This window comes from Arvicanthis niloticus, chromosome 6, assembly GCF_011762505.2.
Source record: "Arvicanthis niloticus isolate mArvNil1 chromosome 6, mArvNil1.pat.X, whole genome shotgun sequence".
NCBI lineage: Eukaryota > Metazoa > Chordata > Mammalia > Rodentia > Muridae > Arvicanthis > Arvicanthis niloticus.
The window spans coordinates 71,363,120-71,384,207 of record NC_047663.1 but is presented as its reverse complement, the minus strand read 5'-3'; the positions used below and the strand labels follow the sequence as shown (position 1 = coordinate 71,384,207).

The window sequence follows — 21,088 nt, the reverse complement described above, 5'->3', positions numbered from 1 at the left end:
GGTCTACAGAGAGAATTCCAGGATAGCCAGGGATACCCCCCAAAAAAAAACCTTGCCTTGAAAAATAAACAAAACAAAAACAAAAAAAAGAAAGTCACCATACACACATACTTCACAACCACAAGTGCAGAGATATAGCATTCACACTTCTGAGCAGTAAATGATGCTCAATAGTGATGATAAAGGACTGTGAGCTTCTCATCACTGTAATGTGTTCCTTACTAATCTTAGTTCACTTCTCTGTTGCTGTGACAAACACCATGACCAAAAGCAACTATGTGAGAAAAGGGTTTATTTTATTTTGCAGATTACAATCCATCATCCTGGGAAATCAAAGCAGGAACTCAAGGCAGGAACTGGAAGCAGAAAACACAAAGGAATGTGCTTATGGCTTGCTCTCCCTGGCTTGATCAGCTACCTTTTTTATACAGCCCAGGTCTATATACCTAGGAATGGTACTACCCACAATATTCTGGGTCCTCCCATGTCAAGTTAAAAATAAAGAAAATGTTCCCACAGACATGCCTCCAGGCCAATTCAATAGAAGCAATTCTTCAATGGAGGGTCCTTCTTCCCAGCTCTGACAAGCTAACAAGCAAGATAAGTCACTACACACCTGTGTGCTGACTAGTCTTATACCAACTTGACATGCAAACCAATTATCTGAAAGAAGGGACCCTCAATTAAGAAAATGCCTGTATAAGATCTGGCTGTAAGGCATTTTCTTAATTAGGGACTTATGGGGAAAGACCCAGTCCATTGTGGATTGTTCCATCCTTGGGCTGGTGGTCCTGGGTTGTATAAGACAGTAGACTGAACAAGCTATGGAGAACAAGCCACTAAGAAGCACCCCTCCATGGCTTCTGCATAATCTCCTGCCTCTGAGTTTCTACCTTGCTTGAATTGTCCTGACTTCCTTTGATGAAGAACTGTGATATGGAAGTGTAAGCCAAATAAATCCTTCCCCCACCCCCAAGTTGCTTTAGTTATAGTGTTTCATCATAGCAACAGAAACCCTAAAATCTCTAAAGGCATTTACTGTGAAACAGTGAGTGGGCCATGTTAAACCAGCAGCCACATAATTTCATATTTCTTGCATGGATTTCTTGTGATTGATTTAATCTTTTATTGTTTGGGTATTGTGACCAAAGAAGAAATACTGTGTTCTGTATACATCCTAAATCCTAGATGTGCAGGTTTGTGTCAGTCTACGCTATGATATCTGAACAAGTCACCTGACAGCGTGCTGCTGGGAACGCCCTTCATCACTGAGTGGTGCATCACTGCATGAGGATTCACAACAGAGCCACAAGTCAGTAGAAATCGGGCAGAAGAATCAAGCAGACACCTCAAAGCAGAGTACACCCAATAACTAGCATATTGTCAATACAAATTAAAGCAAAGTGAGATGATACTCACCTTGACCAGAATACACTTTCCTTTCTGTCATGAACAACTAAAAAGCAAGCCCTTCTACATGTTGGGAAGCAAATCAGTTAAGGCCTAGAGGTATTTCAGCTTTCTGCATAAGGGTACTATCTGGGTCAAGAAAATGAAATCTATGTGAAGTTATGGTCCAGAACATAACAAATCAATAAATTGAACTTCATCAAAGCCAAAATGCAAACTACAAAACAAAACAAAACAAAAAAAACACCCTTCTTCTATGCAAATTGCATTCCTTTTTTTAATTATTATTTATATTTGAGAGAGATTTCTCAGTGGTTAAGAGCACTGGTTACTCTTCTAGAAGACCCAGATTCAGTTCCCAGCACTCACATGGCAGCTCACAACAGTCTAACTCTATTCCCAGGGCATCTAACACCTAGCCTCCCCTGAACTTCATGCAGATGGTTCACAGACATACGTGGAGGCAAAACATTCATTTACATAAAATAAAAACAAAGATTTTAAAAGTTTAATGTTTATTTATTTTCACTTTATATGTATGAGGTTTGGGTTAGGTATGTATGCATATGTGTGCATCACAGTATGCAGGGCTGAGGAGGCCAGAAGATGGTGTCGGATCTCCTGGGACTGGAATCAGATGTGCTTGTGAGCTAATGTGGGTGCTGAGCATTGAACCCTGGTCCTCTGCAAGAGCAGCAAGTACTCTTAACCACTGAGCCATGGCTCCGGCTTCCCAGAAACTCTTAAGAGACTGGCAAGACAAAGTGCAGATAACATTTACAAATCATATTTATGATAAGTTATGTTTCTGGTCTAACTATCTAAAGAGCTCTAAAATATCCTTAGCAAGAAAAACCACTTTTAAAAACAGCAAATGCTTTTTTATATAAGAGTAGAAAACAATTAGGAAATGAAATGCCTATATGTGGTTGTCTTTGCAACTGCACAGGAATATTAACGATCTGGGGCCAAGCTTGTTTATGTTTAAGAGCCTAACATAGAAAACTATGAAAAGTGACTGGGAGAACTTTAAATCCTAAAATAGAGCAATATTCAATGTTTGTGGGTTGAAAGAAAATAAGATTTTCCAAATTAGTGATAAACTCAAATCAGAGTCCCAGGATATCAAAAGTATCTAGAAATTGATAGAAATGAGTCTGAGATGTAAATGGAGATGTAACTTGTGGAGACCAGCAGTCACTTTTGAAGAGTAAGTTAGAAGGATTATACACTTCCAGATAGGAAGCCAACGCTCAACATGGGAGATCAGCACAAAACTGGATAATAATGAGACAAAACCCAGAAAGCAGTCTGTTCACAACAGGTGCTTCATTGACAGCCACAGGGGAATAAAAACAGTGAAGAAAGATTATCTTTTCACAGATAATTATGGAGAAAAAGAAGGTAACCTGGACTCTTCTCTCCTTCACCAATACAGGTGCCTGGGGTCCAAACGTACAAAAAAAAAAAAAAAATGCCAATGGCAAAGTTAGCAGATGTCTTTGTGATATCAAGACCAAAAATATTTCTTTGAATGAATATAAATGACGCTGTCCAGAAGGAAAGTGACTCACTCTTTTAAACCAATACCATCTTTCCCTCCCCAGTACAAAGACACTGTTAAGAGAGTGCAGGTGGGGGCATGGCACGTACCTGTAGTCCCAGCTACTCTACCCAGAAGACAGGGTAGGAGGACTGTTTGAGCCTAAGAGTTTGAGGAGAGCCTAGGCAACAGAGAAAGATTCTGTCTCAAAAAGAGAGAACGAATGGGAGAGGGTACTTGCTACCTCAGTGGCCAAGTGTGTGTCCCAAAGATGACTCCCATGATACCTCCCACCCTATACTTTTTGCCTTGCCCTACCAAGAAATAGGGGGAGCTTCCTTGCACAGGCTTTATTTGTTTGGGGCCATGTAATTCACTTAGGAGAAGCCATTGAACTGGATTGTCACAGGGGAAAGGTTCTGGGTTGATGTGACAGCTGACAGCCTCAGCTGAACTCCCAGAAAGAACCTCCTTGCAGATGGATAAGAAAAACAACAGGCAGTAGAGCAAAAGACTTGAAATCCAAATGGCCAGTTATAAAAATGTGCTCAATACAGCCATCAGAAGGGCCAAGATCACAGACGCCAATGACAGCACATGCTGGAGAGGATGTGGAGCAAGGGGACACTCCTCCATTGCTGGTGGGAGTGCAAACTTGTACAACCACTCTGGAAATCAATCAAATCAGTTCCTCAGAAAACTGAGAATAGTTCTACCTCAAGAACTTCCTGGGCATATACCCAAAAGATGCCCCACTGTACCACAGGGACACTTGCTCAATAATAGCTAGAAACTGGAAACAACCTAGATGTCACTCAACTAAAGATAGATAAAATATAGTACACCTACACAATGGAATACTATTCAGCTATTAAAATCAAAGACATCATTAATTTTGCAGGCAAATATATGGAACTAGAGAATATCATCCTGAGTGAGGTAGCCCAGAGACAGACATGCATGCTGTGTAAGCACTTATAAATGGGCATTAGACATAAAGTCAGAACAACCATGCTACAAACCCAAAGAAACTGGGGAATAGGGAGGTTATTACTGGGTAATAACAAATCTCACTCAAAAGGGAAAACTAGTCATCAGAGGTGGATGGAGAGCAGGAGCTGGGTAGGAGAGGAGGTGAAGAAGGGAATGGAAATGTTATCCAGGTGTGGGTAAAGGTGGGGAGAGGGCTGGTCTGAGAAGGCTGGGAGTGACAGAGAAAGGGACATCTCTGGTGACTAGCTGGAGACCAGGGATGGGAGATACAGGTGACCCTTGCTGAAATTCCTACCAGAGGAGGATATAGAGATTGAAATGACTACCTCCTGTAGCCAGACAGGACAGCTAGAGGAGGAAAGGAGACATCAATTCACCCACAAAACCTTCAACCCAAATTTTGTCTTGCCTACAAGATGTACAGAAATAAAAACAGAGCAGAGACTGGGGGAACAGCCAACCAATGGCTGCTCTAACTTGAGCCCCATCTCATGTGAGAGAGCCAACCACTGACACTATTAATGGTACTCTGTTATGCTTGCAGACAGGAACCCAGCATAACTGTCTCCTGAGAGGCTTCATTCAGCTTTGGCTGGAGGCAGGTCCAGGGACCCACAGCCAAACACCAGGTGTAGCCCAGGGAGTCTTACGGAAGAGTTTGGGGATAGAAATGAACAAGTCAGAGGGGTCAAGGACACCACAAGAAGATCCATAGAGTCAAGGGACCATGGGAGCTCACAGAGCCTGGGACACCAACCAGGGAGCATGCAGAAACTCCCTCTACACACTTGTAGCAAATGTGCAGCTTGGTCTTCATGTGGGTCCCCTAACAAGCAGAGCAGTGTCTTGTCTTGGTCTCTGTTCCCTGCCATTGGATTTCCTTCCCCCTACCTGGACTGCCTGGTTGGGCCTCAGTGGATGAGGATGTGCCTAGTCCTGCTAGAATTAGATGTCCCAGGGTGGGTGGTACCCAAGGTGGGGGGGGGGGAACTCCCCCTTCTTTGAGGAGAAGGGGAGAGGACAATGGAGTGATTTGGAAGATGGAACTGGGAAGAAGGGAGGGGGGCTGTTATTGGGATGAAAAGTGAATGGATAAATAAATAAATAAATAAATAAATATGCTTAGTCTCAGTGGCAGTTAGGAAAAAGCCGATTAACACCGTAATGTGATTTCAGTACAAGCTAAAATGAAAAACCAGTTAGCGCTGTCCACCGATGATAAAGACACACATACCTAGAAGTTTCATTTCTGTTCTGTGGTTGAGAGAGTCGGCGACTTTTTAAAAAGGTCATCATCAACAACAGTCTGGCCTTGACTTTTGGCAAGGATGAGCCTGGGCTGGTAGGTGGGGATCGTGGGAACAGTGTGAACGGAGTACATTAAAAGCAGAGAAAGGTGAAATCGTCATTGTCATTTGGGATATATTTTGAAATAGGAAAATTCTAGCAAAGAAACCACAAAGAGAAAGGAAGTCTGTGCGAGAGCGGTTGCCAAAACAGAAAGTGAAGTGTCACCTGATAAAAAAGACTTGTGAATGAGCTCAGAGCAAAAGTATTTGGTGGGGAAGCTAAAACGAAAGGCTGTCCTTCATGGCCTGAGGACGGTGGGAAACTGTTACCCACGTGCCAGCTCCCTTCACACTGTGAAGAGAGGCTTCTGCGGGGTGCTTGCTAAGACTTACAGTACAGCTGTCTCAACGTACTATTCGTTGTCACTTTGCTTATTGATGGGAGGGAAATGCAGGAAACGCCTCTACTCGGTTTTGTCCATTCCCCGGCGCCACAAGGCACACTGGGGACAGGGCAGTCACCTGCGCTCCCCGCCCACCCGCAGTGGCCCTGGAGTTTGTGCTTGGTGGCGGCTGCTTTGGAACCGGGCACCCTGGACGTACGCAAAGTGGGAGTTCTCCCTACACGGGCTGGATTCTCCTGGGGCAGGCTGGAAGGGACAGAGAGGGGCTAAGGGCGGGCTGACCCTCCTCCCCCGGAGCCCCGCCCCGTGCCGCCTCGGCCCCGCCCCCGGGCCGCTGACCGGTCCGCGCCCCGCCGGCGCCTCGGCGCGCGCTCTCACTCCCAGCCCAGAGCTGCGGCCGCGCAGGTCCCACCCGTGCCCAGGGGCCGGAGATGCAGCCGGGCGCTACGCTGAACCTGCGCCTGTGGCTCTGCCTCGGACTCCTCCAAGGTGAGCGCCCGGGCCACAGCCCAACCCTCGGCCCCGCTTAACCAACCGGGGCCCGCTGCGCACCAGGGGCCAGTGGTGAGACCGCACCGACGGGGCGGGCGAAGGGACGGGGCAATTTGGGAACCTGGGTATGCGGACTCCCGCTGGAGCCAGGGAAGTCGAGGGAGCCAGGGGTTAGGAACCGGGACCGCGGGGAGCAGGAAAGAACGGGTGGGGACTGCAGCCGGGTCACGAACAGGGTGGCGGGGCTATGACCAGGTCCCAGTCTTAAGTCTACGGTCCGGAGTGAAATGCATCCTTAGCCTGGATCCTTCAGGTCCTTACTCAGTCTCCAGGAAGTCCAGGGCTCACCGCCTCTAGGTCCCGATCTTCCAGCGTGAATCATTTCCCCATTGATCCACACCCGACCCCGCACTTGGGTGCGCACTTCCCGACGCCTTGCGTCTACACTGAAGATCGGTACCCCGAGGTCCCCCAGAGGGCGCTCCGGACGGGCGTCTACCTTCTCCAGGCCTAGGACTGAGGACTTGGGACACCCCACCCCACCCCCACCCCTGCACTCCACTGCAGGAACCCGACACTAACGCTATCCCAAGTGATCCTAGATTCAAGTTGAAAATTAAACCGAATCTTGAGTCCCTAGTTTCAGCCGGATCCACGTCGAGGTGAAGAGCCAGGGAGTCCTGGGATTTGAGGGGATCTCTGGATTAGAAAGGATAGAAGATTTGAATCTTAAAGCAGAAGCTGCAAGGAGAGCCTTGGGCATGGGAAAGGCAGGTTCAAGATTATGTTGAGAGCTTGGCTCTGCGGTGCTCAATAGTCTCTAGAAGCAGAGGGGCTGCGTGGAGGGGCCAGGAAGGAAGCCCTGGGGATAAGGCAGGGGATGAGACGGGCATCCGCTCAGGATCCGCTGTCCCTGGAAATCCAGGGTGATGGGGTCATCGCAGAGCCCCTGATGCTTGACGGAGACGTGCTGAAAGACCTCAGAGAGAGAAACCTGCATGTTTGCATGCCGTAGAAACTGACTTTGCATGTTTCATCTTTTATTCCCGCAGAATAATGAGACATTTTTTTACATAAGGGAGAAACGTGTAACCTCCCAAGGTCCTCAGGAGCCGGCAGGAAGGGAACTAATTAACGCAAGTTTTGGTATTGGAGCCTCGCTTTCAGCTCCCACCCTATCAGACGGGGAAGCTGAGCGAGATGTGAATGAATCTGTGTTGTAGACACTGAAGGATGACTGGAACTTTGGCAGTTTCTTGCTCCACTGCCCCCAACCCTGGGTGACACTTTTCGTCAGTGTTCAGGATGTTTGTTAAGCGACTGAATGTGTGGGAGAAGTAAACAGGGCCTTAGCTGGACAAGATGGATGAGGAATGAGACTTCCCTGTGCCAGGAGACCTCCCACGTTCAGCCGAGAAAGGTATCTGAGGCTCCAGGAGGTTACATTGGCTGGAATGTAAGCTGTACGAATTCTTCCCCCCTCTCCCCATTGCTAGAATCCTGGGGTAAGCGGTCTGAAAGGAAGACAGGTACATTGCAGAAATGTGAGGAGCAGCAGAGAGGTCCGTAGAAATGAAGGGAGGTGGAAGTGTTCCCTAAAGTAAACACCCATGACTACATGGGCTGTAAAGGGAAGGAGAGGAGACAGTGTGATAGGATTGCCCTAGCGTGGGTGGGGGTGTAGGGAGCGGGGGCTGCCAATGTAAATAGAAACCAAGCCTCCCTGAACCCTGCTCCGGTCCGACTCACTCCCGGGTGAAAGAGGATCCAGGAGCTCCCAGCGCGGTGGGGGATGCTACCACCGGAACATGAACCCCTAAGTGCAGAGGACAGGATGTATAGATCCGTGGAAGGGTATAGATAGAAAACCACCTAAGAGCAGGCAAACCGGAGTAGGAGACCTGTGTGAATCCTGAGAACCCTAAAATGAAGCCCTCAAAGGCAACAGACTCACACTTTAGTCTTATCTGTGCCCCGACGTCCTTGTCCTCAAGGTATGTCCTGAGATCTTCTTTCCCCATTAAGCACCAGTGTTCCTGCATGTGTTCAGTGGGCAGGGAGGTAGGCACGGAGGGGCCTCTTGGAGTTGAGCTGGATGTCACTTGGTGTCCTGATCTAGTTCTATAATCTGACCCCAGCAAGGTCCCTGTAGAGAAGGGCAGATGACAGCTTCAAGAAACTCTGTCTCAGGACTTTAGTCTGGAGGGAAGCTAGCAGGTGACACAGAGGGGACTGCTAGCTTCACCTAAGGATGGTCTACATCAAACATGACCTCCTATCTCTCTGATATTCCTGCTCTTAGGTATGATCCAGGTCCAGGACAGTAGGGTCTACAGGTCTCTGTGGCCTTCTGGTCCTAGCTCAGAGCTCTAGGGACTGGAATGTGTCTCTCAGAAGCAGTGTAGCAAAAGGGGCCCTGATCCCTCATCAAAGCCAGACCTGGGACAGTGTGGTGAACAGTCTGGCAAACTTCCCAGCGTGTCAGGGAAAGAGACTATAGCTCTGCATAGCTACAGCCACACATACATCACCTGCTCAGGATGGCAGGAAGGACAGGGGCACGACCCCATCCTGCAGGGGTTTTCCAAGTGCCAGACCGATGTGGCATTGGCTTTCTGTAGCATGGGGGTGGATGTGCTCAGAGACACCCAGCTACTACCTGAGGGCTGCACAGGAAGCCAGTTGTCACCTCCACCTAGGGCAGTGGTTCTCAACCTTCCTAACAGTGTGATCCTTTACTGCAGTTTCATGTTGTGGTGGGCCTCCAACCATAAAATTAGTTTAGTTGCTATTTCATAACTGTAATTTGCTACTGTTGTGAATCGTAATGTAAATATCTGATATACAGACTGTCTTAGGTGACCTCTGCCAGTCATTTGAGCCCCCCAAAGGGGTCACAACCCATAGGTTGAGAACCACTGACCTAGGGGCTTCTAGGAGGGGTCTGAAGACTGTCAGTGAAGGGTATTCCAAGCAGGGTGAGGAGCAACTCACATGAGGCTCAGAGACAGGAATGCCCAGATGGAGACAAGTGAATGGTCAGCTAGGCTAGCTAGATCTTGGGGGTGGTTGGTTAGGGGGTGACAGAAGAGCTGGCAGGAGTGACTGTCCAGGTGAAGCAGGGACCTACAGGTGAATTGGACATTAGGAAGTAGGAATGGGAGGTTGTGCTCCAGGACTCTGGCTTAAGCAAACAGGTGGATGATCTTCCTGGGAGGACCCCAGGAAGAAGAACTAGTGTGGAGAAGTATGGTCTCCAGATGTTACGTATCAAGGGGACTTTCTGGAAGATTCCATTTCATGAAATCAGGTCAGATAAGGAAGGAACGAAGTTGGGAGAAGCAGAGGGCAACCATAGAGGAGGGAAGAAAGAAAGTTCTCTGTGTCTAGTTTAAGGTTTGGTGTTTTCCTCTACCGCTCAGTTGTCTCTCTGCCAGCGCCTAGCTTTCACCCCCACAGCTTTTGGGAAGCTCCAGGAGATGTCCCCAAAGATCCTCTTGCACTCTGTCCTTGCTTCTCTGATAGAGAAGCAGCCAGCGTGTCCCAGCCGGAGCCAGGGATTGCTGAGTTTCGGTCCTTTTCAGACACTGGCTTCCTCTGGGATCTCAGTTTTCCGGTCACACTGAGGAGACATGTCTGGGAGCAGGAAGGTGCGGGGCATTCGTTTCTGGAGGAGGCTCAGAGGCTCAGAGCTCATGCCCTGCCCCACTGGGCGGTGCCAACAGCAGTCACGCCCCCTGCCCTTGCTCCTCTGCCTGCCACCCGGTCCCTGGGCAGCCACAGGTCCTGGTGGCAAGTGGGGGAGCCCCTTGCCACGTGGACGGCAAGGTCAGCAGGGGTTCATGGGAAAGGACTTGTCGGCCACAAAAGAGGACATCCTGCCTGCATTTCCCTCTTCCTGAGGCAGGAGCTGGTGGCCCCGATTTAGCAGCACTGGGGGGCCACCTCTGAGCCAGCTGAATTGTATGATAAAGTGGCTTGTCCTGCCAATCAATGAGCAGGGCCCTGGCCCCAGGGGTGTCCAGGGCCACTGGATGGCACAGATGGGGAAACCACAGCCATCCCAGTGCTGGGAACTTCGTGCATGCTAGAGTCCCCTTCATCCTCTCCAGCACCCCAACAGAGTATAGAGGCAGCCTGTACTCCCGATCTCATCCCTGACTCTTGATGGCCAGCACCTTCCAGACGTTTGCCATGATGCTTCCTCAAGGAACATCTCTGAAGCACAGATCTGAATCTCCCAGAAACTCCCCAACATAAGCTTGTGGAGCAGACCCTTCCTTCTAGATTCCAAGAGCATCCTAGCCTGAGACACCCAGCCTGCACCCACCTATCCCCACGAGTCCCAGCTTGCATCCACTTAAGTCTCACAGGCACCCCCTAACCCTGCAGTCACCCAGCCTACACCCATTGTATTCCTAACCCAGTACTGACCCTTTCCTGCTTCAGATAGGCCGCTGGAGTATTACAAGGGTCCACCAGGGTGGGTGGTCTCATTCCCATCCTCTGTGTGCCCAGGAGTACAGATTCCAGGCTTCCAGGAGAGCTTAGGAAGAGCCCAGAGTACCAGGTTCAAAGCTTCCCTATGTGAGGCTCATATGTATGAAGTCACATCCCCAAAAGTATACACACACACAAATACACACACACACACACACACACACACACACACACACACACACACACTTGGTGTATCTAGGAATGAGCTATACACCTCCATATAAAATGATTCATCAAATTGCTTCACGTTAGAACATATGGAGAGCATCATTGTGCCCATTTTGGAGATTTGGAAATTAAGGCTCACTAGCTGCTAGATGTCAGAGTGATCTGGTTATAACAAGAAAATAACAGGTGTCTGTTCCAAGATGACATGGAGACCAAAGAGATAAAAGACAAGTGGGGTAGTTAGGACCTCTAAGTTAGGACATTGTCACCTTGATGTCCCCAGCGTGTCCCAAACAGTGGTGGGCATTTTATTTCCCCCAGGTCTAGCTCTGACATAAAGTGCACACCTCAGTGAACAGCATCTTAACTTTGCCAGGTGTCACTTCCCTGTCCTCTGCAGAGGCCTATATAATATTTATTGTTCCCCAAAGCCAGCCAGGGGTTAATCATTTGAAAAGTCCAGTTTGTCTCACAGGAACACTCTGAGGCTGCCACAATGAAGAAAAAAAAATTGAAAGTTCCCAATCTTAAACTTAAGAATTTTAAGACTGAGAAACCAAACTTTCCAAGAAGCTGCAAACATGGGGAGTACTGGGAATCCTGGGAAGAAAGCCTCAGAAGTGAGGAGGCACTGGGCTAATACCTCAAAGTAGAGGAAAAGACTGTCACACAAAGATAACACAGGGAAGACACCATCTTCAGGGCTAGAGAGGGATAGTGTGGGTGACCAGGAAGCCAAGATCAGCCACTTTGCACCCAAGCAGAAAGGAGCACAAGGTCATTTCATTCAAAGAGGGAGCTGTGTTCCAGCAAGATCCCCTGGTCCCTGGGCAGATGGGAAAATGCTGGTCCAGCACTGGTGCCCTGAGCTAGTCCAGACAACCTAGTGGACAGAAGGGAGAATCGAGAGAGGTCAGATCTATAAGATATCTGAACTCTGGGTACAAAATTCAGTGTCAACATGACAAGGAGAGGAGGGACTGGACCCAGAGTTCCTGCCACTCTATCCTTGTTGCCTTCTTCCTGGGCGAGCAAGCTCCAGTCTACAAAGCCTATTTCAGCTATGAGAATAGGTGTAATAGAGACCCATTAGCTGTGGGAGATGAGCGTGGTTACCATCATCTGGTGAAATGAGTGTCATTGGGCCACCAGCTTAAGCTGAGGAAGGATGAGCAGTAATGCCAATGATAGGAGAAAGCTGGTTTTCTTTCATAAATTGCAGAAGTGCAAATAATACTGATATCTGTAAAGGTTGACATAACCCTGACCACAAAGGCGATCTGTTACTAGCTATGAAATTTCAGGCAAGTGCCTCAGTTTCTCCTCTCTACAATGGTAGTAACAGTACCTAACTGGCAGGGCGAGCATATGAATGGGAATAGGGTGTGTGAGCAGCATGGTGCCTCACGGGTGCTCAGAAAGTGCTAAATACGCATTTGCTTTTATTGTTGTAACAGGATGTATCAGTATAAGCAGAATTTGGGGGGTCAAAGTGTGTGAGCATTTTTTATTATTGCTGTGTGAGCTGCTGCTTCTCCACATCCTTGCCAATCCGAGGAAGTGCGTGTTTTCAATTCTTGTTCATCGGATGAGTGGACGTTTATGTGTTCCCAGGCTTGTGTTTGTCCTGTTGATGTTAGATGTGGGTCTGGGTCTGAGAGCTGAGGTTACCACCAGGACAGAAATGCAGGAGGGCGGTTGAGGAGGATTGTGGAGCACAAAAGAGGGTTGAAGTCCCAAGGTATGCCATTGTCTAGAGGAGATGTGACCCGGGCCTTTTCTATGACTTCACCACCCACATCACTCTCTCTCTCTATTTCTGATTTTCAAAGTTACGTGTGGGTCAATCATTTCCCAATAGGTCTTACAAACCCCAGATCAGCTCACAAAAACACTCTCCCTGGTCCCCAGGGAGCAAGGTTGTCCCTAACTCCCTCCCTGCATGCTCTGACCCAACACAAATGACTGGCAGGCCAAGCGGCCCCAGCCAAGTACTCAGCGGGTCTAGGGTAGCCATGAGTCAGTCACTGTGTATTCTAAACCTGTGGTTCAGGGAATGCATTATGGTATTTGTGGTCTGCCACTCATGTAATCTTGGGAGGAATCTGCACCTCACAAGGGGACAATATGGAGTTTAGAGAGAACTGAAATCTGGTCCAGGTCATTGTGGTGAAGAACTAGCCATCTCCAAGCATACCCCCAAGGGCAGCACCTTCTACCCCTGGTAGCTCCTGTCCTACAGGTGGGAAATGGAACACTGTTGGAAACTTGACCCTTGAGCTCAGAAGCACAGAATGTCGGCCAACTCAGGACTCCAGGATAGAACACTCCTGCCATCTCCCTGCCAAGTGTCTGCATAGGCCCAGTGGCCAGGGGTGCCCAAGGGCATCCTGAAAGCAATGCCCTAGAACCAGAGCTCAACCCAGCCAGCTATGTCCCCCTTACATTCCACCACAGCTTGTCTGTAGTCTGCAGCCTGGCCATCATTGTCCCCCTGGGCATAGCTGCCTAGAGAGTTCATGTCCCTCTGATACAGACAATCCTGTTTTCCAAGTCAGCCCAGGGGCAGACCTACTGACAGCATTCCATGTCCGTCATGCTGGACCTGGGGACCTAGATGTGAGCTGTTAACATCGCAGGTCTAGGCACCATCACATGACACACGCCATCCTTATGCTGGAGGTCAGGTCTGGGCTGCAGGTGTTCCCTTAAGCCTCACTTTCAGGGACTCTGCACAGGCGTTGGAGCGGCAGTAATTCTCCAGGTGTAGACAAGGCAGACAGAGGACAGTGCCTAAGGCCAAGCAAGGAATGAGCCACCCTGATGTGCTCAGCCAGACTGTAAAGAAATGCAACGTTTCAGGAAATAGAGCCAGACTGAGGGACATTCACAGCTCCAGATGGCCTATGGGAGCCAGGGACGGGGCCCTGAAGCAGCAATGTTCCTCTGTGCTTAGAAGTGGGCTAAAGGCCACAGAGGCTGCTGGGCATTGAGGAGTAAGACAAGTACCCATAGTGACAGAAAGGGACAGAGAGACATTAGGATGGGAGTGAGGAAGAGCATCAAAGGTGTGCCTGTTGGTTGGCACCTCACTTCGTCATGCTTTGGCCCACCCCAGAACCTGTGTAGCAGCTCCCCAAAACACCTCCAGCCTACCCTGAAAAGAAGACCGAGACGTTTTTACCCTCCTCAGCACATTTATCAAGGAGATGGCCATCCCTTCCCTTGGTTCCAGACTTCTTTGTCTTAATCTCTTCCTATAGACTTCCTTCCTCTTTTCTTTCCATCCTCTCTCTGGGACCACCTAGGTAGGACTGAGGAGCACACCCAGACCAGGGATATCCACCGTAGAGAAAGAATCCTCACTGTCTCTCAGATGTTCTTATGTTAGGTTGCGTTTTCCATGTTTCTCCGGGAAGATGTTTTTGAAAGTGTGTCTTAGCTGGGTATAGTGGTACACGCCTGTGATCCCAGCACCTGGGAGGCTGAGGCAGGAGGATAGAGAATTTAAGGCTAGGCTTGGCTACATGAAACCCTGTCTGAAAAGGAAAGGAGGGGGATGGTTGGAGCTTTAAAGGGATTTGTTGGCTGTAAACTGGGCCATCGAACTAAATAGATGATGAACAGGAAGCAGAAGACGGATGAGGGATGAAACTTGCAGCTCAGGACCACATGGCTTCCTGCATAGGCTTTTCTATCTGAGGCGCAGGGGCAGGATGGGGGATTCAGAGGAGGGGGAAATGCAGTTTCTGGCCTGATTATCTTTGCCCAGTGTCTTAGGCTCCCAAGCAGGGATGGATCTAGACTCAGATAGACTTGGACTGCCCTAAAACTGCTACCTGCTGCCTCAATTTTCCCATTACTGACTGGACTCATCCTCCCCTCCCTCTGAGGCTCTCGAGATGCTGCTGACCTGGCCAGTGCCCAGCCCTTAATCTGCCAGAAGTCTTCCACGCCACCTGCTTGGCCGGCAGCTAGATGACTGCTTTGCCCTGGGAGTGGCTGTACCCCAGTCTCTTGAGCCTGACACCGGGGTCTCCGTGACTCAGGGCTGAGAGGTGCCCCCAGGACTGCTGACAGTACAGAGAAGAGGAGGTGTGGGCTCTGGCCTTGCTGACCCCGGCCTGGCGCCTGCCTCTACTGTTCTGCTGCAACCTTGGAGGCCAGGGCTCTGCTGGCCCCGGGGAGGAAGAAGTCAATTCCAGAGTCAGGAACAGGAAGGCAGGGGGAGCGCAGCAGAGGCCAGGATGACAGTGCTTCCTGCTTCGGGAAAGGAAGGACAGCAGAGACAGACAACAGCCAGGCAGGAAGGATGCACCCTTTGCAGGGTTGCACGTGGGGGTTGGGCAGTCAGTGGAGCCTCTAAACACAGCAGCCGTCAGGCCCAAATGGGTCCAGATACTGAATAATCTCAAGGTTCTTCTAACCCTTCCAACCGAGAAGCACCTTTTGCAATGGACCAAGGTCTTACTTAGTTCTAGGCTAAATGAATACAATGTGATCTGTTTAGCCATCTTTTCATGCATCCACCCATCCATCCACCCACACACCCATCCATTCATCCTTCCAACTATGCCTTTCAATCCATCGGTCTATCCTTCCATTCGCCAGTTTACCCACACATCTATTTCCACAACAAACTGTGTCCTTTCACCTATCTACCACCATCCAATCATTTATCTCTCCTCACCTCAGCCTATCTGTTCATCCATCTGTTCAGTTATTCATACATCCTTCCACTCACCCGTCTATTTAGTCATTCAGCAGTGTATCTATTTTACCAGGTACTGAACTAGGCATCGGGTAGAATAGAAAACAGAATTCACTTGGTCCTTACCCACTGAAACCTATGGATAATGGATCAGGACAATGGAAGGCAGGGACAAACAAATGTTTGCAATGACTCATGGCAAGCATGGGTGTGAAATGGAGCCTGAAGAAAGAACTTGGGTTTAGTAAGAGTGAGGGGGTCACATCTAAGTTATGGCCTGGAGAGACATGGATCATGAAGAGAAAACTTGCGTAGATGACAGATATGGCTGTAAAGTGGGGATGAGTGTGGCATGCTGCTGGACAGTGCGGTGGCAGGAGGACATGGATGTGAGGTGGGAATGGGCCATGAGTGGCTGCAAAGGTGAGCAGACACCAGGTCTCTGGCAGGAGCTTTCCCGGAAAGACAGTACAGAGTCACAGAAAAAGATTCAAGTATACGTGTGATATGACTTCGTTGTGAGACACACATGTATATATCACAGATATGCAATGTAAGTATATATTCTAAAGTATATTTTATATTGTATTTATATGTATGGCTTTTATGTCTTTGCGTGTTTCGCCTGTGCACCACTTGCATGTCTGATGCCCACAGAAGCCAAAACGTATCAGATCTCCTGGAATCGGAGTTGTGGATGGTTGTGAGCCTCCGTGTGGACGCTAGGAATCAAACCTAGTCCTCTGGAAGAGTAGCCAGTGTTCTCTTAGTCACTGAGCCATTTCTCCATCTTCTCACTCGTGTGTGTGTGTGTGTGTGTGTGTGTGTGTGTGTGTGTGTGTGTTAATATTACTAACAAATGCAAGGAGGAAATCTTGAATACAAGAGTCTACCCAGGATGCCATTGCCATTTGGGGGGCAAATATGACTAGTAGGACCCCAGAGGTGAGCACCGACCAAACAATGCATGGAACCTACCAGGCATTATGGTATACGTCATAAAGAGAAGCAGCCATTCATGGTGTCCCATGGTGTCCCCATTTGGAGACACTGAGACTCTAGATGAAGAAGCCTTTGATGGGGATAAAGGAATCTAAGTCTGGCTTTAGATGAGGGACATGAAAGTTGGAGTATTTGCAGGGCTAAATCCTCTGTGCATCTGGACTCATTTCGCTGAGTTGAGAGAAGTGGTCTGAACTGCAGATACAGATTTTTTTTTTTTTAATTATCTGGACCTTTAGCAGAAAGAGCATAGGGAAGGGAGAGTAAAAGGAACGGGCAGCAGTAGGCAGAAGAGAATAAAGAAGACAAGGAAAGAGTGAGGTCACAGGAGCCGGCAAGCACCCTGGGTGCCATTGTATCAGTGGTGTGGGAGTCACTAATGGTGGGCTACACTCTAGAGGTGCACAAAAGGGTCTGAGGTGGTACTTGGGCCACAGAGGGAATATAAAAAGAAACAGAAGCCAGAAGTAAGTGGAGAATTGCTTTCCTGGGTTTCTTGTATGTAGATGGCAATCAGAAAAGATTGAATTGTGTAAGATTTGTGTTTAGGGCATCAGTGTTTGGGGCACAGCCGTGAGCTTGGTATGAGAGCGGGTGTGGTGAGAGAGGGGCTGGCATGGGCTTCAGATGAAGGAGAGTAAAGCATCCCACTCATGTCTTACTTGTGAATGCTGAGAGTTGAGGAAGAAGGAAAGAACATTCTGGACCACATTAATAAGGACCGCTCAGTCTGAAAGGAGTATATCCAATGGGACATGGCCAGTATAAAGGGCTTCATGTAGCAAGACTGAGCTTCTCTGGAATGTGGTATCCTGAAACTGAGAATTATTGGCAAAAGGACAATCCAGGCGATAGGCTGTGGGTCTCCTCTGTACCTGGACAAGGGCAGAGCCAGGAGAAAACCCAGAGTGAAGGATATTTTTAATGAAGGTGACAAATTTATCAGTGGTGGATAAGGACACCTGAGCAAGAAGGAAAGGAAGAAGGAAAAGGAAGGAAACAGAGTAACAGGCATCCGGGGATGGTGCGATTTCGAGTGGTGACCACATCCAGGGTGTGCCCTTGGAAGCCAGTGGCTGAGGGGGAGAGGAGGAGAGGATTCAGAGCTGAGGGAGGGGGAGTCATCCTGTGGGTGTTGAAGTCATGGAGAATGGCATGAGTTGGGGTGGGGAGGGAGGATGGTGAGCCAGGAGCTAAAGTCAGCAGAGAATGAAAGGAAGTGAGCATGCGAGAAGCTGATGACAGCTTCAGTGGGGAGAATGTGGTGCCATCAACAGCATGAGCCTCCAGGGGTTATTATAGGGAAGGGAAGTGACCAGAAGGCATTCTCCATCTGGGATATGGAATGGGAAGGAGAACCCAGCAGAGGAAGCCATGTCCTCAGTCAGGTTTCATATAAGCAAGAGGAAACAGGATGAATAGTCTTCTTAATTAGGATAAATTCCTACTCTGGGGGATACAATATGGATGGGGAAGAGGCTCCTACGGGATCATTTGCTTCCATCCATCTGTCTTCCCACTCTCTCCCATTTACCCACCCATTCATCAATCCACATACTCCACCTGTCTATCAGCTCAATCTTCCATCCATCCCATTTTTTCATCGGATGGTCCATCACCTGTCTCATCCTCTTTCCATCTATTCTCCACCAGCCACTCAGGCAACCATCTTCTGGATCTTTGTTGTGCATCTCCTATTCTGAGTTTAGAAAAAAAAATGAAAGCCACAATTAAAGCTAATTAGTGTTCTAAGAGCAGGAACCCTGAGAGGGACAAGGCGGAAGCCTGCATGATGGTGACTGCTCCCTAGGGAAGGGAAATATTGAACTAAAGAGGGATATCCCCAGAAGGGAAGGAAATGGGAATGTCCCAGACTACAGGACAGACTAGCTGTGATGCCCTGTGCCTCTTAGGCTAAAGCCAGAGAGACAAGGAGCAGCCAGAAAGTGGGCTGCCCCTCTGCTGTAATGTAGAAGCAAAGGAGTCCCCAAAGAAAGCTGGGCTTGCAATTGCCACAGCTCTGCAGCTGACAGTTGCCAGGAGTACACACAGATGTGCATTCCTAACATCTCTGGGAGACTGCCCTCTCTTCTAGATGGGACCAAGGTAGAAGGGCACTGACCATTGTAGCTCTCCTCATATGCCACATGCCGCCTTCACCCTGACCTCATCTCCCACAGGTCATGACCCATGCCCATCATACCCCCTCCTTCTGTAGCTCAGATTATAGTCCACCGTCCACTCAGTCACCTATGTGTTTGCCCAGCTGTCTACCTAGGATAGCCTCATTCATTTCTTCAGTGTTTAGCCAGGGGAGGACCCTACTTTTACTTCAAAGTAGCTGCTTGGCAGTGGTGGCACACTCCTTTAGTCCCAGCACTCAGGAATCAGAATCAGACGGATCTCTGAGTTTGAGGGCAGCCTGGACTACAGAGCAAGTTCCAGGACAGCCAGGGCTACACAGAGAAACTCTGCCTTAGAAAAACCAAAGCCTGGCTTCACAGAGACCCTCTTGGGAGTCCTTTTTTCCTAATTTCCCTGAAGCTGAGCCTTCTGCAAGCTCTCTGCACCAAGAGTCGAAGTCTCCTCAGACATGCCCAGGAGGTCAGGTACCCACTGGTTTAGAAAGCAGTCTGCAGAGTCCAGACACGTCTCACCTCAAAACCTCAGAGCAAGCCGTGTCCCATGGCTAGGGCAGCTGACATGGGTATCAAGGCCTAAGCACAAAAGGGAGACCTTGGCAGCAGTCACAGTGGCTATCCAGACAAGCAACTACCTATGAAGGCCAGTACCTCAGTCCAGCTGAGGCCTCAGTTTCGCAGACTGAACCATGGGACTAGATACTTAATAAGGTCCCAGGAAATTTTGTCTGGGAGATGATAGGGGCAGAAGAGGGGAAATAATTACAAATTGTAACCAGAAGAGAGAGATCAGTGGGTATTGACTGTTGTCTGCGTGATGCTAAAATGAGACCATGGTGTGTGGAGCGTGTTTTTCTATCACCATACCACTTGGTCAGGTGGCTTGTGATCAGGGTACATAGAACCACGCATAGTGGGGTACTCTTGGCTCTGCACTTCTACCCCCACTAATTAATTATAAGGCGAGGACCTAGTACCACAGAACTGGCTGATGAACAAACAGTCTGAGTTACTGCTCCAAACTCCAAGGGCCTAAAGGACTGAACGAGGCTGGGAGCAGGAGAGTGGTCTGTGACAACCACCCCAGGAGGACAGGGACTAGGGGGGAGGGACAGGACACAGCCCTGGGCCTCCAGCCACACAGTCCTCCCTTCCTGTTGTCTCAGGATGATCCTGGCAGGATGCATCTGCCGAAGTTCCAGGCCCAGACCTCCCCCAGGCCATGCTCCCCGTTACCCCCCATCAGGATTCCACCCTGTCAAGTGCATATATATGCAACTGAGAACATGTCAGAGATACGCAATCAGGCATATTTGCACACGCAGCTAAAGCGGCACACATGACTCAACAAAGACATGCATATCTGCACACAGATACAAATAGATGCGTTTACACTTGCACACACATGCAGACACACGTATATGCATGTGTACATTCACACCCTACTGGGGAGATGAATGGTGGGTACAGAACTATGTGACCCACAGAGCTCTGTAGAGCAGAGAGGCCTCGCCTAATCAGCCTAGTCACGGGAGGCTGAAGGTGAGTTCACCAGCTAAAGCAGGTTCATTCGTGCATCTGGGGAGAAGCACCATGAGAAGGCCTGAGGGTGTGGAAGAGACCTAAGCAGGCAGAACCCAAAGGAGGCTCAGGCAGTCGGGCAGAGAGAAGCTTGCAGAGCCTAGAAACTATGAAGAAAGGAACTGTCAGGGACCTAGGAGAGGGCAAGGTAGAGTGTAGGTATAGGTAGGATATATGAACCTGTCATAAGCGGTGGGTATAAATGTGAGATTCAAGGGGTAGACGGGATCTCAGGCAGAGCTCTGGAGACTCCACACCCCGAATCTTTCCCCCAGCCCCCCACAACCCCCATCCCATAGGAATAAACCTAGGGGCTCCTCCTCTTCCTGCTTCCTGCTGGCAGCTCAGATCACTTAGGGTCAGAGGTCAGGGAAGCAGCCACGGTTAGCTGGGATTGGCGGCATTAGTGTGGTGGTAGGGGACTGGTGGCCTTGGCCAGAGCAAGGTACAATTTGTGGTGGAGATTAGTATTTGTTATGGGTCCTTCAGATTGATGCTGTCGTCAAAATGCACTTGGGGAGACAAGGCTATGCAGACTGAAAGATACTAGGCTGGCCCTGCCTTGCGTCAGCCTCCCAGAAGGCCCACCTGTGCCTAGACAGTGAAGGAGCTTTCACATGGCCCTATGATGTAGCTCCTTAATAACCATGTCTTTCAACCCAGGCCTGGCAAATGGCTACTCCATGACCCCTCCAACCCTGAACATCACCGAGGATTCATATGTGATTGATACCGGGGACAGCCTATCCATATCCTGCAGGTACTGGCTCCTCCCCACATGGTAGTTCATGATGGCTGCCCAAGGCTAGGACAAGAGGTGGCTGGCTAAAGAACCAGAAGGCCACTCCTTCCCA

At 49.2% G+C, this 21,088-nt stretch overlaps 1 protein-coding gene across 2 annotated transcripts in view; it reads left to right on the top strand.

The window, feature by feature from the left end:
• Positions 1 to 5,967: 5,967 nt before the first annotated feature.
• Positions 5,968 to 21,088, top strand: part of Flt4 (fms related receptor tyrosine kinase 4) — a 42,435-nt gene continuing 27,314 nt past the window's right edge. Inside the window, exons 1-2 of one of the 2 annotated variants that reach the window (XM_076936928.1) lie at positions 5,968 to 6,128; positions 20,898 to 20,994. In XM_076936928.1, the coding sequence (XP_076793043.1) occupies positions 6,071 to 6,128; positions 20,898 to 20,994 (155 nt within the window). In that variant the 5' untranslated portion in view covers positions 5,968 to 6,070. The remainder of the gene's footprint in view (positions 6,129 to 20,897; positions 20,995 to 21,088) is intronic. The other variant, XM_034506296.2, reaches the window with a different exon arrangement.